Below are 14,223 nucleotides of genomic sequence, written 5' to 3' on the forward strand. Positions count from 1 at the left end.
CTCAACCACCCCAACACCTTCCTCATCCTCAACCACCCCAACCACCCTCCTCAACCTCAACCACCCCAACACCCTCCTCATCCTCAGTCACCCCAACACCCTCCTCATCCTCAACCACCCCAACCACCCTCCTCAACCTCAACCACCCCAACACCCTCCTCATCCTCAACCACCCCAACCACCCTCCTCATCCTCAGCCACCCCAACACCCTCCTCATCCTCAGCCACCCCAACCACCCTCCTCATCCTCAACCACCCCAACACCCTCCTCACCCTCAACCACCCCAACCACCCTCCTCACCCTCAACCACCCCAACACCCTCCTCGCCCCACACCTGTTGTAGTCGAACCAGGCGGCGTAGCTGGGGATGATGATGTGGTGCGTCTGCTCCGTCACGTTGTCCTCGTGCAGGTCGGGGTTCTTCGCCTGCTCCCCCTTGCTCCCTGCGCCGTTCTCCTCCTCGTCCTGCCCAACAGCGAAAGGGGTCGGAGCCCCCGCTTTGTGCCCTTCCTCATCCTCATCCTCATCCTCACCCAGAGCAAGGAGGGTGACGGCCCCAGGGGTGCAGGAAAGGGCAGAAAGGAGCCTTTTTGTCCCCAAAGGAGGGACAAGGGGGATAAAGAGGTGGCCACCAGTGGGCTCACCTTGCCGGCCGTCTCCATGTTCTCATCCTCCTGCTCGTCTGGGGAAAAACACAGAACACGTTGAGTTGGAACGATCAGCACGTTCAAGACCCTGCGCGTCGCAGGATGATCATATACAGAGCACTAAAATATCACAGTTTGCTTTTAAATAACCTTAGATTGTCAGTTATAATAAACAGGAGTGAGAGAGCAGCCCCGGTGGCTCCGACTCACCCAGGTCCGTCATGGTGCCCCCCTTGACCGGCGCCGACTCCGAGTCCTTCTTGGTGTTCACTGCAGCGGACAGAATGATGCTGAGCCCCTCAAGAACCAGCCCCCCATGTGGGGGGAGCCCCATGGGAGTCCCCAGCCCCCTCGACCTGTTTTGGGCAGCGTGACCTCCTCCACATTGGGGACGGGCGAGGGCTCGTCCATGTCCTTGGTCAGGTCCTCCTGCTCCTCCTCGCGGTGCCCGCGCTTCGATTTATTGTAGGGGGTGGACGGTCTGCGAAGGGAGAGACCCCCCCATGTTACCAATGGACCCGAGGGGGCCGGATGCTGCTGCTCCCCCGAGCTGGGCCCCGCTCACCCCTTCTTGGCGTTCTTCTTCTTGGCCTCGGGGGTGGGCGATGGGGAGGGCGAGCGCTTGCGCTTCTTGTAGTTGCCGCCCTTCTTGTCCCGCCGGTCCGAATCGGGGCTGTTGACCTGGGGGGGCACACGGGGGGGGTCACGGGGAGCCCCCCCCGACCCCCCCCAGCCGCTTTCCCGCCCCCACCTCGTCCGTCAGCGTCTTGGCCGAGATTTTCTTCCTGCGGGCGACCGGGCTCTTCTCGTCCGTCACCTCGTAATCCTCCTCGTTCATCCACTCGTTGAACGTGTCCGTGTCCAGGATCCACTTGGCGTGGACCTGCCGGGCGGGGATGGGGGGGACACATCAGGCAACGCACTGCGGGGGGACACAACCCCCCCAAATCCCAACCCGGTGGACCCCGTTACCTTCCGCGGCTTCTCCGGTGTCGGGGCGTCCTCCACCGAGGCTTCAATCTCGCTGGCGGGGATCCAGGTGTCGTAGCTGCGGGGGGGACGGGGTGAGAGCTGCACCCGCAGCAACCGGGTGCCCCATGGGTGGTGGGGGGGTCCCCGCAGCCCCCCCAGAACCCCTCACCTATCGGGGTAGTAGCCCCAGTGCAGCAGGACCTGCTTGTCGCGCTTCATGACCGGCCGGACCCACTCCTCTGCGGGACAGACAGATGGACGGGGGTGGCGCTGAGCGCGGGGCTCTGACCCCCCCAAAAACACCCCCCGTGAGTTGGGGGGGGGCACCCACCTTCCTCCAGGTTGGCGGGGACGGGGCAGACGACGTGGGACGCGTTGCTCTTGTCCTCGGTCACCGTGCCCTGCGAGGGGAGCGCCAAGGGGGGGGGGTGAGACACCAAACGGGCCCCCCCGCGCCCCCACCCCGGCGCTGCCACCCACCTGGTGCCTCTTGACGATGTCCTTGAGCTTGCCCAGCAGCTTGGGCTCGATCTCGGGGTGCAGGAAGATGTTGGGGCGCGCCAGGCAGTTGTTCTGGGGAAGGAGAGCGGAGCCGTGAGCGGGTCAGGGGACACAAAGGGTTGGGGGGACACAAAGTTGGGGGGGTACACAAAGAGTTGGGGGGGTCCCGGGGTGGCGTCTCGTACCTGCACCAGCGATTTCTCGATGGTCATGAACATCTCCACGTTGCGGTCCATGCGCGAGGGATTCTGGAAATCGAAACGCCGCCTTATTGGAAGAAAAGAGCGACTCTCATGAAAGCCACAGCTCAGGTCTCCCCAGGGCGCCCCCAGGGAGGGGACCCCCCACCCAGGGCCATGGGACCCCCCCCCAAACCCCCTCCCGCCCCCAGAGCCCCCCCCGTCCCCATGGCGCTCACCATCCTTGGTCGCTCTTGAACTTATAGGCGGCCGCCAGGATGTGGCACAGGGCTCCCCCCGCCTTGAAATCCAAGAAGCATTTGATCTGCAATGGGGGGGAAATGTCGGGGGGAGGCGGATGGGGTGACATCCCCAGGGCTGGGTGACATCCCCATGTTGGGGTGACATCCACACGTTAGGGTGACATCCCCAGGTCTGGGTGACATCTCCATGTTGGGGTGACATCCCCATATTGGGGTGACATCCCCATATCGGTGACATCCCCAGGTGTGGGTGACATCCCCATGTTGGGGTGACATCCCCAGGTGTGGGTGACATCCCCATGTTGGGGTGACATCCCCATGCTAGGGTGACATCCCCATACTGGGGTGACATCCCATGTTAGGGTGACATCCCCAGGTCTGGGTGACATCCCCATGTTGGGGTGACATCCTCAGGTCTGGGTGACATCCCCACATCAGAGTGACATCCCCATATTGGGGTGACATCCCATGTTAGGGTGACATCCCTCTATTGGGGTGACATCCCCACATCTGGGTGACATCCCCAGGTCTGGGTGACATCCCCATGTTGGGGTGACATCCCATGTTAGGGTGACATCCCCAGGTCTGGGTGACATCCTCATGTTAGGGTGACATCCACATGTTGTGATGACATCCCCATGTTAGGGTGACATCCCCAGGTCTGGGTGACATCCCCATGTTGGGGTGACATCCCCGTGTTAGGGTGACATCCCCAGGTCTGGGTGACATCCCCATGTTAGGGTGACATCCCCATGTTGGGGTGACATCCCCATGTCTGGGTGCCATCCCCATATCGGTGACATCCCCATATTGGGGTGACATCCCCATGTTGGGGTGACATCCCCATATCAGGGTGACATCCCCATATCGGTGACATCCCCATGTTAGGTTGCCATCCCCATACTGGGGTGCTATCCCCAGGTCTGGGTGACATCCCCATTTTGGGGTGCCTTTGGGGTGCTGGCCCCGCATCTCTGGGCACCGCTCTTGCTCAGGGCTTTGTCACCAGGTCTTTGGGGACCTTTCCTGGGGTTTTGGGGTCACTGTCCCTGCTCAGCCTTGTCCCCAGCTCTTTAGGGCGCTGTCCCCAGGTCATTGGGTCCTTGTCCCCAGGTCTTTGGGTGCTGTCCCCAGGTCATCAGGTCTTTGTCCCCAGGTCTTTGTGTCCCTGTCCCCGGCTCATCGGGTCCTTGTCCCCAGGTTTTTGGGGCGCTGCCCCTACTCAGCCTTGTCCCCGGGTCTTTGGCTCCTTGTCCCTGCTCTCTGGGGACCTTCCCTAGGGTCTTGGTGTCATTGTCCCTATTCAGCCTTGTCCCCAGGTCTTTGGGGCACTGTCCCTGGGTCCTTGTCCCCAGGTCCCTGTCCCCCAATTCTTTGGGGCGCTGTCCCCAGGTCCCTGTCCCCAATTCTTTGGGGCGCTGTCCCCGGGTCCTTGTCCCCCAGGTCTTTGGGGCGCTGTCCCTGGGTCCTTGTCCTCAATTCTTTGGGGCGCTGTCCCCGGGTCCTTGTCCCCAATTCTTTGGGGTGCTGCTGTCCCTGGGTCCTTGTCCCCTGGTCTTTGGGGCACTGTCCCCGGGTCCCTGTCCCCCGCTCCCTGGGTCCTTGTCCCCAGTTCTTTGGGGGTGCTGTCCCCGGGTCCCTGTCCCCAATTCTTTGGGGGTGCTGTTCCCAGGTCCCTGTCCCCAGGTCTTTGGGGTGCTGTCCCCGGGTCCCTGTCCCCTATTCTTTGGGGTGCTGTCCCTGGGTCCCTGTCCCCAATTCTTTGGGGTGCTGTCCCTGGGTCCCTGTCCCCTATTCTTTGGGGTGCTGTCCCTGGGTCCCTGTCCCCAATTCTTTGGGGTGCTGTCCCTGGGTCCCTGTCCCCCGCTGCCTGGGTCCCTGTCCCCAGTTCTTTGGGGTGCTGTCCCCGGGTCCCTGTCCCCAATTCTTTGGGGTGCTGTCCCTGGGTCCCTGTCCCCAATTCTTTGGGGTGCTGTCCCTGAGTCCCTGTCCCCCGCTCCCTGGGTCCCTGTCCCCAATTCTTTGGGGTGCTGTCCCCGGGTCCCTGTCCCCAAGTCTTTGTGGTGCTGTCCCCAGGTCCCTGTCCCCCAGTTCTTTGGGGTGCTGTCCCCAGGTCCCTGTCCCCAGTTCTTTGGGGGTGCTGTCCCCGGGTCCCTGTCCCCAATTCTTTGGGGGTGCTGTCCCCGGGTCCCTGTCCCCAGGTCTTTGGGGTGCTGTCCCCGGGTCCCTGTCCCCTATTCTTTGGGGTGCTGTCCCCGGGTCCCTGTCCCCAATTCTTTGGGGTGCTGTCCCTGGGTCCCTGTCCCCAATTCTTTGGGGTGCTGTCCCTGAGTCCCTGTCCCCCGCTCCCTGGGTCCCTGTCCCCCATTCTTTGGGGCGCTGTCCCTGGGTCCTTGTCCCCAATTCTTTGGGGTGCTGTCCCTGAGTCCCTGTCCCCAGTTCTTTGGGGCGCTGTCTCTGGGTCCCTGTCCCCAATTCTTTGGGGTGCTGTCCCCAGGTCCCTGTCCCCAGGTCTTTGGGGTGCTGTCTCTGGGTCCCTGTCCCCCACCCCCTGGGTCCTTGTCCCCAAGTCTTTGGGGTGCTGTCCCCAGGTCCCTGTCCCCAGTTCTTTGGGGTGCTGTCTCTGGGTCCCTGTCCCCCGCTGCCTGGGTCCTTGTCCCCAAGTCTTTGTGGTGCTGTCCCCGGGTCCCTGTCCCCAATTCTTTGGGGCGCTGTCTCTGGGTCCCTGTCCCCCACCCCCTGGGTCCTTGTCCCCAATTCTTTGGGGCGCTGTCCCCGGGTCCCTGTCCCCCGCTCCCGGGGGCGCTGTCCCCGGGTCCCCGCGCCGCTGTCCCTGCCGGGGGCCGCGCCCCCCGGTCCGCCCGCGCCCCCCGGTCCCCCGGTGCCCCCGCGGGTCTCACCGGCAGTTTGGTGAGGGGCGCGTTGCTGACGTGTTTGCCGAAAACCTCCTCCTGGAACTGCAGCAGCTGCACCACCAGGCTCGACAGCGACTTGTTGGTGGGGGGCTCGGCCTGGATGTACTGGGGGGAGCGGGGGGGGGGTCAGCGCCGCCGGGACCGCGACCGGGACCGGGACCGATCCGGGGGGGGGCGGGGGCAGCGATGGCGGCGGCGGGGCCGTGACAAACCGGGCCCGGTGTGGCGGGGGGGGGGGGGGCCGGTCCCGGCACGTCCCCTCCCATCCGCACAACCAACCTTCTTGTAGTTCTTGCCGAGCCACAGGCGGACGTTGTCGAACTGGCTCACGGTGTCCGAGGCCTCGTAGTACTTGACGTTGGGGCCGCCGTCCTTCTTCCGCACCGCCATCTTCGAGCGGGCCCGGCCGCCTCCCGCCGCCTCCCGCCGCGCCGCGCCCGAGCGCTACCGCCCCCTGCCGGCCCCGCCCTGCGCTTCTCCCGCTCTACCGCCCCCTACCGGCCCCGCTCCGCCGCCTCGCGTTCCGGTACCGCGGCCCGCTCGGTACCGGCGCGGCCGCGCCCCCTGGTGGGTGCGGAGGGGGAAGGGGCGGGGCGGAAGGACCCATCTAGGCGGAGCGCGGCGGAGGGTGGCGCGGGAGTCACGGTGGCCGAGTGGTTAAGGCGTTGGACTCGAAATCCAATGGGGTTTCCCCGCACAGGTTCGAATCCTGTCCGTGACGCCAATAGCTCTTTTTTTATGGGGACCTCGCGAAACGGGCCGGGGGGGACAGTGGAGGTCACACCGGGGTGAGGGGGGCTCCAACCCCGGTACGGGATCTTTTAACGGCAGGGATAGTGGGGTTACTAATTTTCGGGGGGTGCAGAGTGGGGTATGGGGGAAGACCCCCCCTGTGACTCTCAGCCCTCACCCCAGAGCCCAATTTCTTGCAGGGAGGGTCCCACAGAGAACAGTGTTTATTGATGTCAGCGAGAGGGACCCCACAGCCCCCCTAAAACCGATTGTTATTCACACAGCTCCCCCAAAAGGGGATGAACCTCCCCAAAACCACCCATTTTCATACAGGACTGAGCCCCTTCCTCACAGCCCCCCCAAAAGGGGATCAGCCCCCCCCCAAAAGGGGATGAACTACCCCAAAACCATCTGTTTTCAAACAGGACTGAGCCCCTTCCTCCCAGCCCCCCCAAAAGAGGAGGAATCCCCCAAAACCACCCGTTTTCATACAGGACTGAGCCTCTTCCTCCCAGCCCCCCCAAAAATGGGAGGAACCCCCCCCAAACCAATTGTTATTCACACAGGACTGAGCCCCTTCCTCCCAGCCCCCCTCAAAAGGGGATCAGCCCCCTCAAAAGGGGATGAACCCCCCCAAAACCACCTGTTTTCAAACAGGACTGAGCCCCTTCCTCACAGCCCCCCCAAAAGGGGAGGAACCCCCAAAACCAATTGTTATTCACACAGGACTGAGCCCCTTCCTCCCAGCCCTCAAAAAGGGAAGGACCCCCCCAAAACCACCTGTTTTCACAAGGACTGAGCCCCTTCCTCCCAGCCCCCCTGCATTCCCCCAGCAGAGGGTTTTGGGGAGCAGGTGGGGACCCCAAAACGGCGCTAAAGCAACGAGAACGCTGTTTATTGATGAGTGGGAAGCGCCGCCCGCCAGCCCGGGCGCCAGCGGAGGAGAAAGTCCTGTAAAAAACCGAAAAAAACCAACAAAATAATGCAAATAAATTAAATTCCCACCGAGGAAAGGAAAGCGGGTGCTGAGGTGCCACCCGCAAACACGAAATAGGGCAATAAAACCAAGAAATGGCCAAAAGAAAAGGTACGAAAAGAAACAGAAGCACAATCACAAGTGGCTGGAGAAGGGACAGCAGAGCACGCGGAGCCAAACGGCAGCGACCGCCAAGGGGGGAGCGCAGGCGTCCGGCCCCTCCGGGGGCAAAGGGACATGCAAGGGGACAGGGGGGTCCCCAGAATGAGCCCCCCTTGTGGGGACAGGCTGGTTTGGTTCAGGGGTGAGCAGAGCTCGGCTTGGGGGGGACACCAAGAGCACCCTGTTTGGGGACCCTGCAAGGCTCCAGTTTGGGGACCCCGCAGCCAAGCCTGCGGCACGGGGAGGGTCCCCACGGCACGGGGAGGGTCCCCACGGCACGGGGAGGGTCCCCACGGCACGGGGAGGGTCCTGCTGCTGCCCCCCCGGCTGGTGGGAGCTGGAAAGGCGGAAAATGCCGAAAGGGAGAGTAAAGGATTGAGGCAGCGGAGAAGCAAGAGCTGAGCTGGGCTTTGGGGCTTTGGGACTCAAGCCGGGCTTAGAGGGAGGCACCAGCCCCCCAAAACCACAGCGGGGGGAACCAGACAGTCCGTGCGGAGCGGCTGCTCCGTCTCTGGTTGAAAACCACGGCGCAGGGGGTGAGCGGTTGAGCAGGAGTTACCGGAGGCGTTTAACCGTTTCAGCCGGGGAGCGAGAGGTCCGAGGGGCCGGCGCCCAAACGAAGCCCCACGGGCAAACCAGGGACAGTTCACCGCGGCCACCCCTGAGTCTCCACGTCGGCGCCGTCGCCGCCCTCGGCAACACGGAGCGTTTGGCTCTTGGCAAATCCTTAAATCTCCTCCACTCCGTGCGCGAAGATCATGACGAGCCCCGGCTCCAGCACCATGTCCTCGCCCATGTGCTGGTTCTCGCAGGCCATCACCACCACCGCCTGCTTGCCGGGGATGCGCTTGGCCACATAGTTCTCGTAGTAGCGCCGGTTCATCTGCCGCGTCTCCAGCGTGGCCAGGCCCTGCGGCCAGTTCCGCTCGTGCGCGTTCTCGATCAGCTCATTGATGATGGACGTGGGGCAGCCGCTCTCCACCAGCGAGCGCTTGATGACGGCCTGCAGCACCGCGTCCGGCGTGGAGATCATCCCGCCCCACCGCGTCACCCGCGCCGGCTGCAGGGAGTTCACCCACCTGCGGACAGAACCCGCGCTGCTGGGATTTTGGGCTGGTTCTAACTAAAATTAAGGAGCAGCGCAGCCCGGGTGAACTGCTCCGTTTCCACACCCCCCTCCCCCCATTTTTCACCCCAAAAAGGGATCCAGCCCCGCTCGCTCATCCCCAGAGGACACAGAGAAGCCGCCTCCTCCAGCTCCTCACACAGAGGAAGCAACCAGCGTAATAAACCCCCGTAACCCATTGTGCAAGCGGCTGCCGTGCGCCCCCCACCACAACCCCTCCAAATTGCTTTTATCGACTATTTTCTCCCCAAATCTTTGCGCAGGAAGGTGTTTCGCCCCCTCTCAGACCCCCCGGCCTCCCCATAAGCGGAACTTACTCCAGGATCTCGTTGTACTCGATGGTCTCCTCCAGGTTCTGCAGGTTGGGGTTGACGCTGCGGATGGCGCGCATGTAGGCCTTGAGCAGCTGGATGTCCCGCTTCTGCAAACACGGGACATGGAGGGGGGGTGAAAAAGGAGCCTGTCCCACCCTGTCCCCATCCCCGGCCGCTTTCTTTACCCGCAAACGCTTTACCGGTGGTTTTAGCACCTGAAAAGGTGAGATGGGGGGGACACGGACCCACCTGCTCGGCCAGCTGGTGCTTGTGCTCCGCCGAGGTCTTCTCCAGCTCGGCGATCCTCGTCTGCTGCTGCTGCACCACGGAGCGCAGGTGTTTGATGCAGTTGTGGTTCGGCAGCTCATCTTTGGGCATTTCCAAGCTGTATGATAGCAAAGGCGGACGCCGCGCGTTAGGGGACGTGACGCCAGAGCGCTCGGCACGAGCACGCGAATGGAAAGAGTCGCAGCAGTGTCACCACCCACGGGACAACGCGTGATGGGGATGGAAATTGGCACCGAGAGTACAACCGACAAGGGCAGAGCATCCACTGCTCCCGGTAACGTGTAGGAGGGAGCAGTGCTCCTGCTCAGCCTTCCATGCGCTGGAATGGCTCCGGGTGGATCCATGACACCCCAGCACCCCATTTCCAGCTGCCACCCCAACCGAGGAGCCAAAAGCTTTGAAATGAGCTTAAAAGGAAACGGGTTTGACTAGAAAACCCTCCCGCAGCACCGCGGCCCCCAAAGCGCCACCGCTCCGCCGCCGTCCTCACCCGCATCCCTGCTCGCACGTCACCGGGCGCTTGGGGTTGTGCTCGCAGTCGTTGAGGTGCGACATGAGGTTGTCGAGCCGCACGACGGCGGTGCAGCCGAAAACGGCGTTGTCGCAGGTGATCTGCAGCTTGGAGAGCATGTTCCGCATGATCCGCGGGACGGGGCGCAGGTGGGCGACGGTCACCACGCTGCGGTCCACGGGGCACGTCTGCTGCTGCGAGAACCACTGGGTGATGCAGGCATTGCAGAAGGCGTGTTCGCAGTGCGGGGCCTGCGGGACGGAACAACCGCACGTCACACGCGGCGGGGACACGTTCACCGGCTCATTGGCACCAGAAAAAGGCTCCTGGGAGCTCCGTGATATGAGCGGGGGGATGGCAACAAGCCCCTATGTAACACGGCGCATGAGGCAGAGCCATCGTCTCTTCCCACAGGAACAACGCACCCACTGTCACCCCGCTGGTTGTGTGTCACAACCAGGGAGCCCATTGTCCCCATAAACGTGGGACAGCGCTCGGGAACGGGGTGAGAGGGAGCGGGACGCTCAAGCTGAACACATTTGCAAGGCAGAGAAGGTAACTCGGTTGTATTTACACAGCTGCGCTCCGCTCCGCGCTCGGGGTGCGCTGAGGTTGGGGAGGACAGCGGGACGTCCGCCAGCAATTTGGGCAATGCCGAATTGTCTTCGCCGGTCACGGAGAGGTCAGGGCTGAGTCTATCAACAAACTGTCCTCCTGTTTATCTCTCGTGTCGTTTCCTGACTCGTTTATTGCCTTAAACCATCCGTAGGAAAGCGGAGAACGGCACCCGAGCGGCCGGACTCACCTGAACGGGCTCCTCCAGGACGCCGCTGCAGATGGGGCAGATCAGGTCTTCGTCCACGTCCCCCTGAAAACGCGCTACATCATACCCCATTGCTCATCACCGGGGCCAGGACCCTGCGGGGGGACAAGGGACAAGGCTCAGGAGCGGCCGCGGTGTCGGTGCAGCGCGGGGGTCACCGGCTCCTTTTGCTCTTGCTCAAGCCGGACCTTGAGCTCTGCCCCTAATCACAGTGTCACAGTATGTTTGGGATTGGAAGGGACCTCAAAAGCTCATCCAGTGCAATCCCCCCATGGAGCAGGAACACCCAGATGAGGTTACACAGGAACCAGGCGGGTTGGAATGTCTGCAGAGAAGGAGACTCCACAACACCCTGTGCTGGCTCAGCCCACAGCACCCAGGATTCCCACCTGGTCTCCCATCCAAGTACTGACAGGGTCCGACCCTGCTTAGCTTCCCAGATCAGATGAGATCGGGCATTCTCAGGGTGATATGGCTGCATATATTATACATATATGTATGTATGCATATATATATGTTCGCCAAGTATATTCTGATAATATCTGAACTAATCCCTTTTCTCAAGGGCAGAGCAGAGGGGCAGGAGAACCTCTCTGACCTACTGACCACCCCCTTCTAACCCACCCCAGGTCCCATTGGCTTCCTGGCCACAAGGGCCCAGTGCTGGCTCATGGTCACCCTGCTGTCCCCAGGACCCCCAGCTCCCTTTCCCCTACACTGCTCTCTAATATGTAATTTCCCAACCTATACTGGACCCTGGGGCTGTTCCTGCCCAGATCAAGACTCTACACTTGCCCTTGTTAAATTCCATCAGGTTATTCCCCGCCCAGCTCTCCAGCCTGTCCAGGTCTCTGATGGCAGCACAGCTCCCAGTGTCACCCACTCCTCCCAGCTTGGTGTCACCAGCAAACCTGCTGATAGTCACTCTATTCCCTCGTCTAAATCGTTAACGAATATATTGAATAATACTGGCCCCAGCACTGCCCCCTGAGGCACCGCACTGGATACTGGCCTCAACTGGACTCCGCACCATTGACCACCACTCTCTGGCTTCTCTCCGTAAGCCAGTTTGCAACCCACCTCACTGCTCTATTGTCCAGACCACCCCTCCTCAACTCAGCTGTGAGGATGCTGTGGAGACCGTGTCGAAGGCTTTGCTGAAGTCAAGGTGACCACATCCACCTTGGTACATTCTCATAAAAGGCTATGAGGTCCCTTGGCGGCTTGTCCCCAAAGAGCCGGCTGCTCCTGTCCCCTTGTCACCAACCACACAGATTCACGCTCAGCTCGCTCATGGTTGGCCCTGGGGACTGTCCCCAACTCAAGGGACAGCACAGGGGGGACTTTAATCAACCAGCTGGACGTTCGATCGGAGCGATAACTCAGCTCCGCGTGCGGATGGATCCTGCGCTCAGACAAAAGGCTCCGGCGGAGCGGGGAAAGCAATTGCAATTCAGATAAGATTAACGGCTGCGGGGGGAACGGGGCCCGGACCGGGCGCTCCCAGCCCTTCCCACGCCCGGCAGAGCTCTGGAAACCACCCAAATTCCTCCGTGGTTGGTGCCGCAAGTCCCGGCACCGCGTGGAACCGCGGTCGGCACCGCTCGGCACAGTCGCCGCTCGCCTTGCTTCACTGTTCGCTCCCAAACCCAGATGGAACCAACCAGTTCTGCCGGCACACGCGGCACCGGTAACCACTGGCTGTGCGGGACGCGCGTAATTAACCACCCTGTTAATGACAGCGCGAGCGGCGCCCTCCCCGTCAAAACAACCCAGCAGCCGCCCCAACAGCCTCGGCCGGAGCGCGACTCGTCAGCTCCTCGCGCTAATTGCGGGGAAGCAGCAATTAAACATCATTTACGCCGCAGTCGCGGGGATGGGGATCGGGAAATCCCCCGCGCGGCCCCAAAGAGGCACCGAGAAACGGGTCTGATGGGTTTATAGGGATCTAACGAGCACCGTGAGTGTGGCTCACGAACCTTCCATCCCCTCGATGGAATCGCGACACTAATGGGCTCGTTTGGGAACGGGAATTAATTCCTTCCGTCCCCAGAAACCCCAGGGATCCCACACCCGAAATACTCGATACCCCCCAGGCCTTAAACTCTTCCGAGGTGGAGGTTGAAACTCGAGGAATGACTGAGCGTAATCCCCACAGTTTTAGCACATTCTGTGTTGATTCAAGAGGCCAGAGGCAACACACTAAAACATTACTCATCATTTGCTAATTAAAAAGCATCGAGAGCACAAATCTCGCACATATTTTTCCCCCGGTGTGCGGATGTTTGACATCAGCAAAACCTTCCGAACAAATAGATAGATTAAAAAACCCCTTTCCAAAAAGCCTTTCACCAAGACCAGGGCGGGTTTGGCCCGAGTGCACAACGGGAAGGAGGTCAAACAATCGCTCTGGGTTGTACAATGGGAGGAAAACACCAAGCGCGGTGCTCAGGATCCTGTTTCGCTGGCTGGAGGTTCATCAGGGGGCGCGTTAACGAAGCTTTCCCTGCCATGCTCGCTCTCATTTGCCCTCCCAGAGCCGCCTGAATCAGGCAGGGGCAGTTTTTAAGCCAGTCAAGCTGGATTTACTCTAAACCTCCGCAGTTTAAGGAGCGAAACTCGGAGCCGTTTCGCGAGTCCCCGACGTACCTTGCGCGGCAGAATTCCCCCCGAAGCGGCAGAGCGGGGCCGGGCGGGCGTCACGCTCCCCAGGGCCCATTTTCTCTTTGACCGTCGAACATCTCGCTCCTCCAGCGCCAAGAGCCACGGGGTCACACAGATCTGGTCACAGAAAGGGGGGAAAAAGCCATCAAAATTAAGGAAAATACAACAAGGATGTTATAAAGCACAGAAGGTCGCATCCAGGTGAGATGAAGGCGCCGCCTCTTCCTCTACGCGAGCCCAGAGGAACCGGCGGCTCCTACCGAACGTCTGCCCGGGTCGACGTGACGCAACGGGGCTAAAAATAATCCTCCCCAAACGCCACCTCAAGATGTCCCGATGAAGCCCCAGGAACCGGCGATGGGGCCGAAATCGGCTCCGAAACGGCCCCGGATTGGTGACGCCGGCACCGCGAGGGGTCTGGGTGTTCTATACAACCTGGTGCTGCGGCGCTTTGGATGTTTATTGCTTAAAATGGACTGAGGATCTTCCTGAGGAGCGGCTGGATTGGACCTCGGTGTCAGCAACACCCCGGCCCATTGATGACCCAGATGGACAAACGGACGCGATGGGCTCCGGTGGGACCGGGCCGGGTCCCCATTGGGGTTCCCCAGGTTCAAGTGTTTCCTTCAGGAGCCACCGGAGCAGGAAGCGCCGGGGGAGCCCAGAGGCTGCGGCAGCCGGTGGAATCGGCCCCGTCGTTCGTTTGGGTGCAGCCGGACACACACAGGGGGGGGACGGACACACGGACGGGGCGGGGGGGAAGGGACGACGGACACACGAACCGGGGCGGCGGGGGGGGAAGGGAGGGACGACGGACACACAGACCGGGGCGGAAAGACGGACATACCGACCGGGGCGGGGCCGGACACGATCCCAGAGCCCAAGAGACTCCCCCGGCCCGGTCTCCCCGGGGCTCCCCCGTCGCCATCGCGGGGGATTCGCGCCCCCTCCCCGGCCTCCCCCCCCCCCGCGCACCCGCCAGCCGCCGCCCGGGGCCTCCCGGGGCCTCCAGGCGCTCCCCCGGCGGCCCCGGCCGCACGTACCGCTCGGCTCGGCCCGGCCCGGGCCGGCTCCGCGGGCTCAGGGGCGGCCGCGGCCTCCGCCCGCCCGGCCCCGCCGCGCTGCTACGCAACCCCCGCCCCGCCGGAA

The 14,223-nt window shown here is 62.3% G+C and overlaps 2 protein-coding genes across 3 annotated transcripts in view; both read right to left on the reverse strand.

The window, feature by feature from the left end:
* The window catches only part of SMARCC2 (SWI/SNF related BAF chromatin remodeling complex subunit C2), a gene marked incomplete at its 3' end in the record, with an annotated part of 7,208 nt that extends 1,314 nt beyond the window's left edge, over positions 1 to 5,894 (reverse strand). Inside the window, exons 1-14 of the mRNA XM_080360566.1 lie at positions 5,758 to 5,894; positions 5,464 to 5,583; positions 2,540 to 2,625; positions 2,307 to 2,388; positions 2,101 to 2,193; positions 1,952 to 2,021; positions 1,790 to 1,859; positions 1,621 to 1,696; positions 1,400 to 1,531; positions 1,214 to 1,329; positions 1,005 to 1,129; positions 859 to 918; positions 646 to 683; positions 336 to 466 (exon numbers count right to left, since the gene is read on the reverse strand). Coding sequence (XP_080216692.1) covers positions 336 to 466; positions 646 to 683; positions 859 to 918; positions 1,005 to 1,129; positions 1,214 to 1,329; positions 1,400 to 1,531; positions 1,621 to 1,696; positions 1,790 to 1,859; positions 1,952 to 2,021; positions 2,101 to 2,193; positions 2,307 to 2,388; positions 2,540 to 2,625; positions 5,464 to 5,583; positions 5,758 to 5,868 — 1,310 coding nt within the window. The 5' untranslated portion in view covers positions 5,869 to 5,894. The remainder of the gene's footprint in view (positions 1 to 335; positions 467 to 645; positions 684 to 858; positions 919 to 1,004; positions 1,130 to 1,213; positions 1,330 to 1,399; positions 1,532 to 1,620; positions 1,697 to 1,789; positions 1,860 to 1,951; positions 2,022 to 2,100; positions 2,194 to 2,306; positions 2,389 to 2,539; positions 2,626 to 5,463; positions 5,584 to 5,757) is intronic.
* Positions 5,895 to 7,084: 1,190 nt separating this feature from the next.
* Positions 7,085 to 14,221, reverse strand: RNF41 (ring finger protein 41). 2 transcript variants are annotated; one of them, XM_080360604.1, is made up of 7 exons: positions 14,118 to 14,221; positions 13,060 to 13,191; positions 10,393 to 10,505; positions 9,567 to 9,838; positions 9,038 to 9,173; positions 8,792 to 8,895; positions 7,085 to 8,427 (listed from the first exon to the last, which is right to left on the reverse strand). In XM_080360604.1, exons 3-7 carry the CDS (start codon positions 10,480 to 10,482, stop codon positions 8,076 to 8,078), a joined length of 954 nt encoding a protein of 317 aa, XP_080216730.1. In that variant the 5' UTR covers positions 10,483 to 10,505; positions 13,060 to 13,191; positions 14,118 to 14,221; the 3' UTR covers positions 7,085 to 8,075. The 2 variants fall into 2 exon arrangements, with proteins under 2 accessions (XP_080216730.1, XP_080216731.1); XM_080360605.1 differs by lacking the exon at positions 14,118 to 14,221 and adding an exon at positions 13,922 to 13,952.
* Between the last annotated feature and the right edge of the window lie 2 nt (positions 14,222 to 14,223).

Source organism: Nesoenas mayeri (assembly GCF_963082525.1).
Source record: "Nesoenas mayeri genome assembly, chromosome: 28".
NCBI classification, from domain to species: Eukaryota; Metazoa; Chordata; class Aves; order Columbiformes; family Columbidae; genus Nesoenas; species Nesoenas mayeri.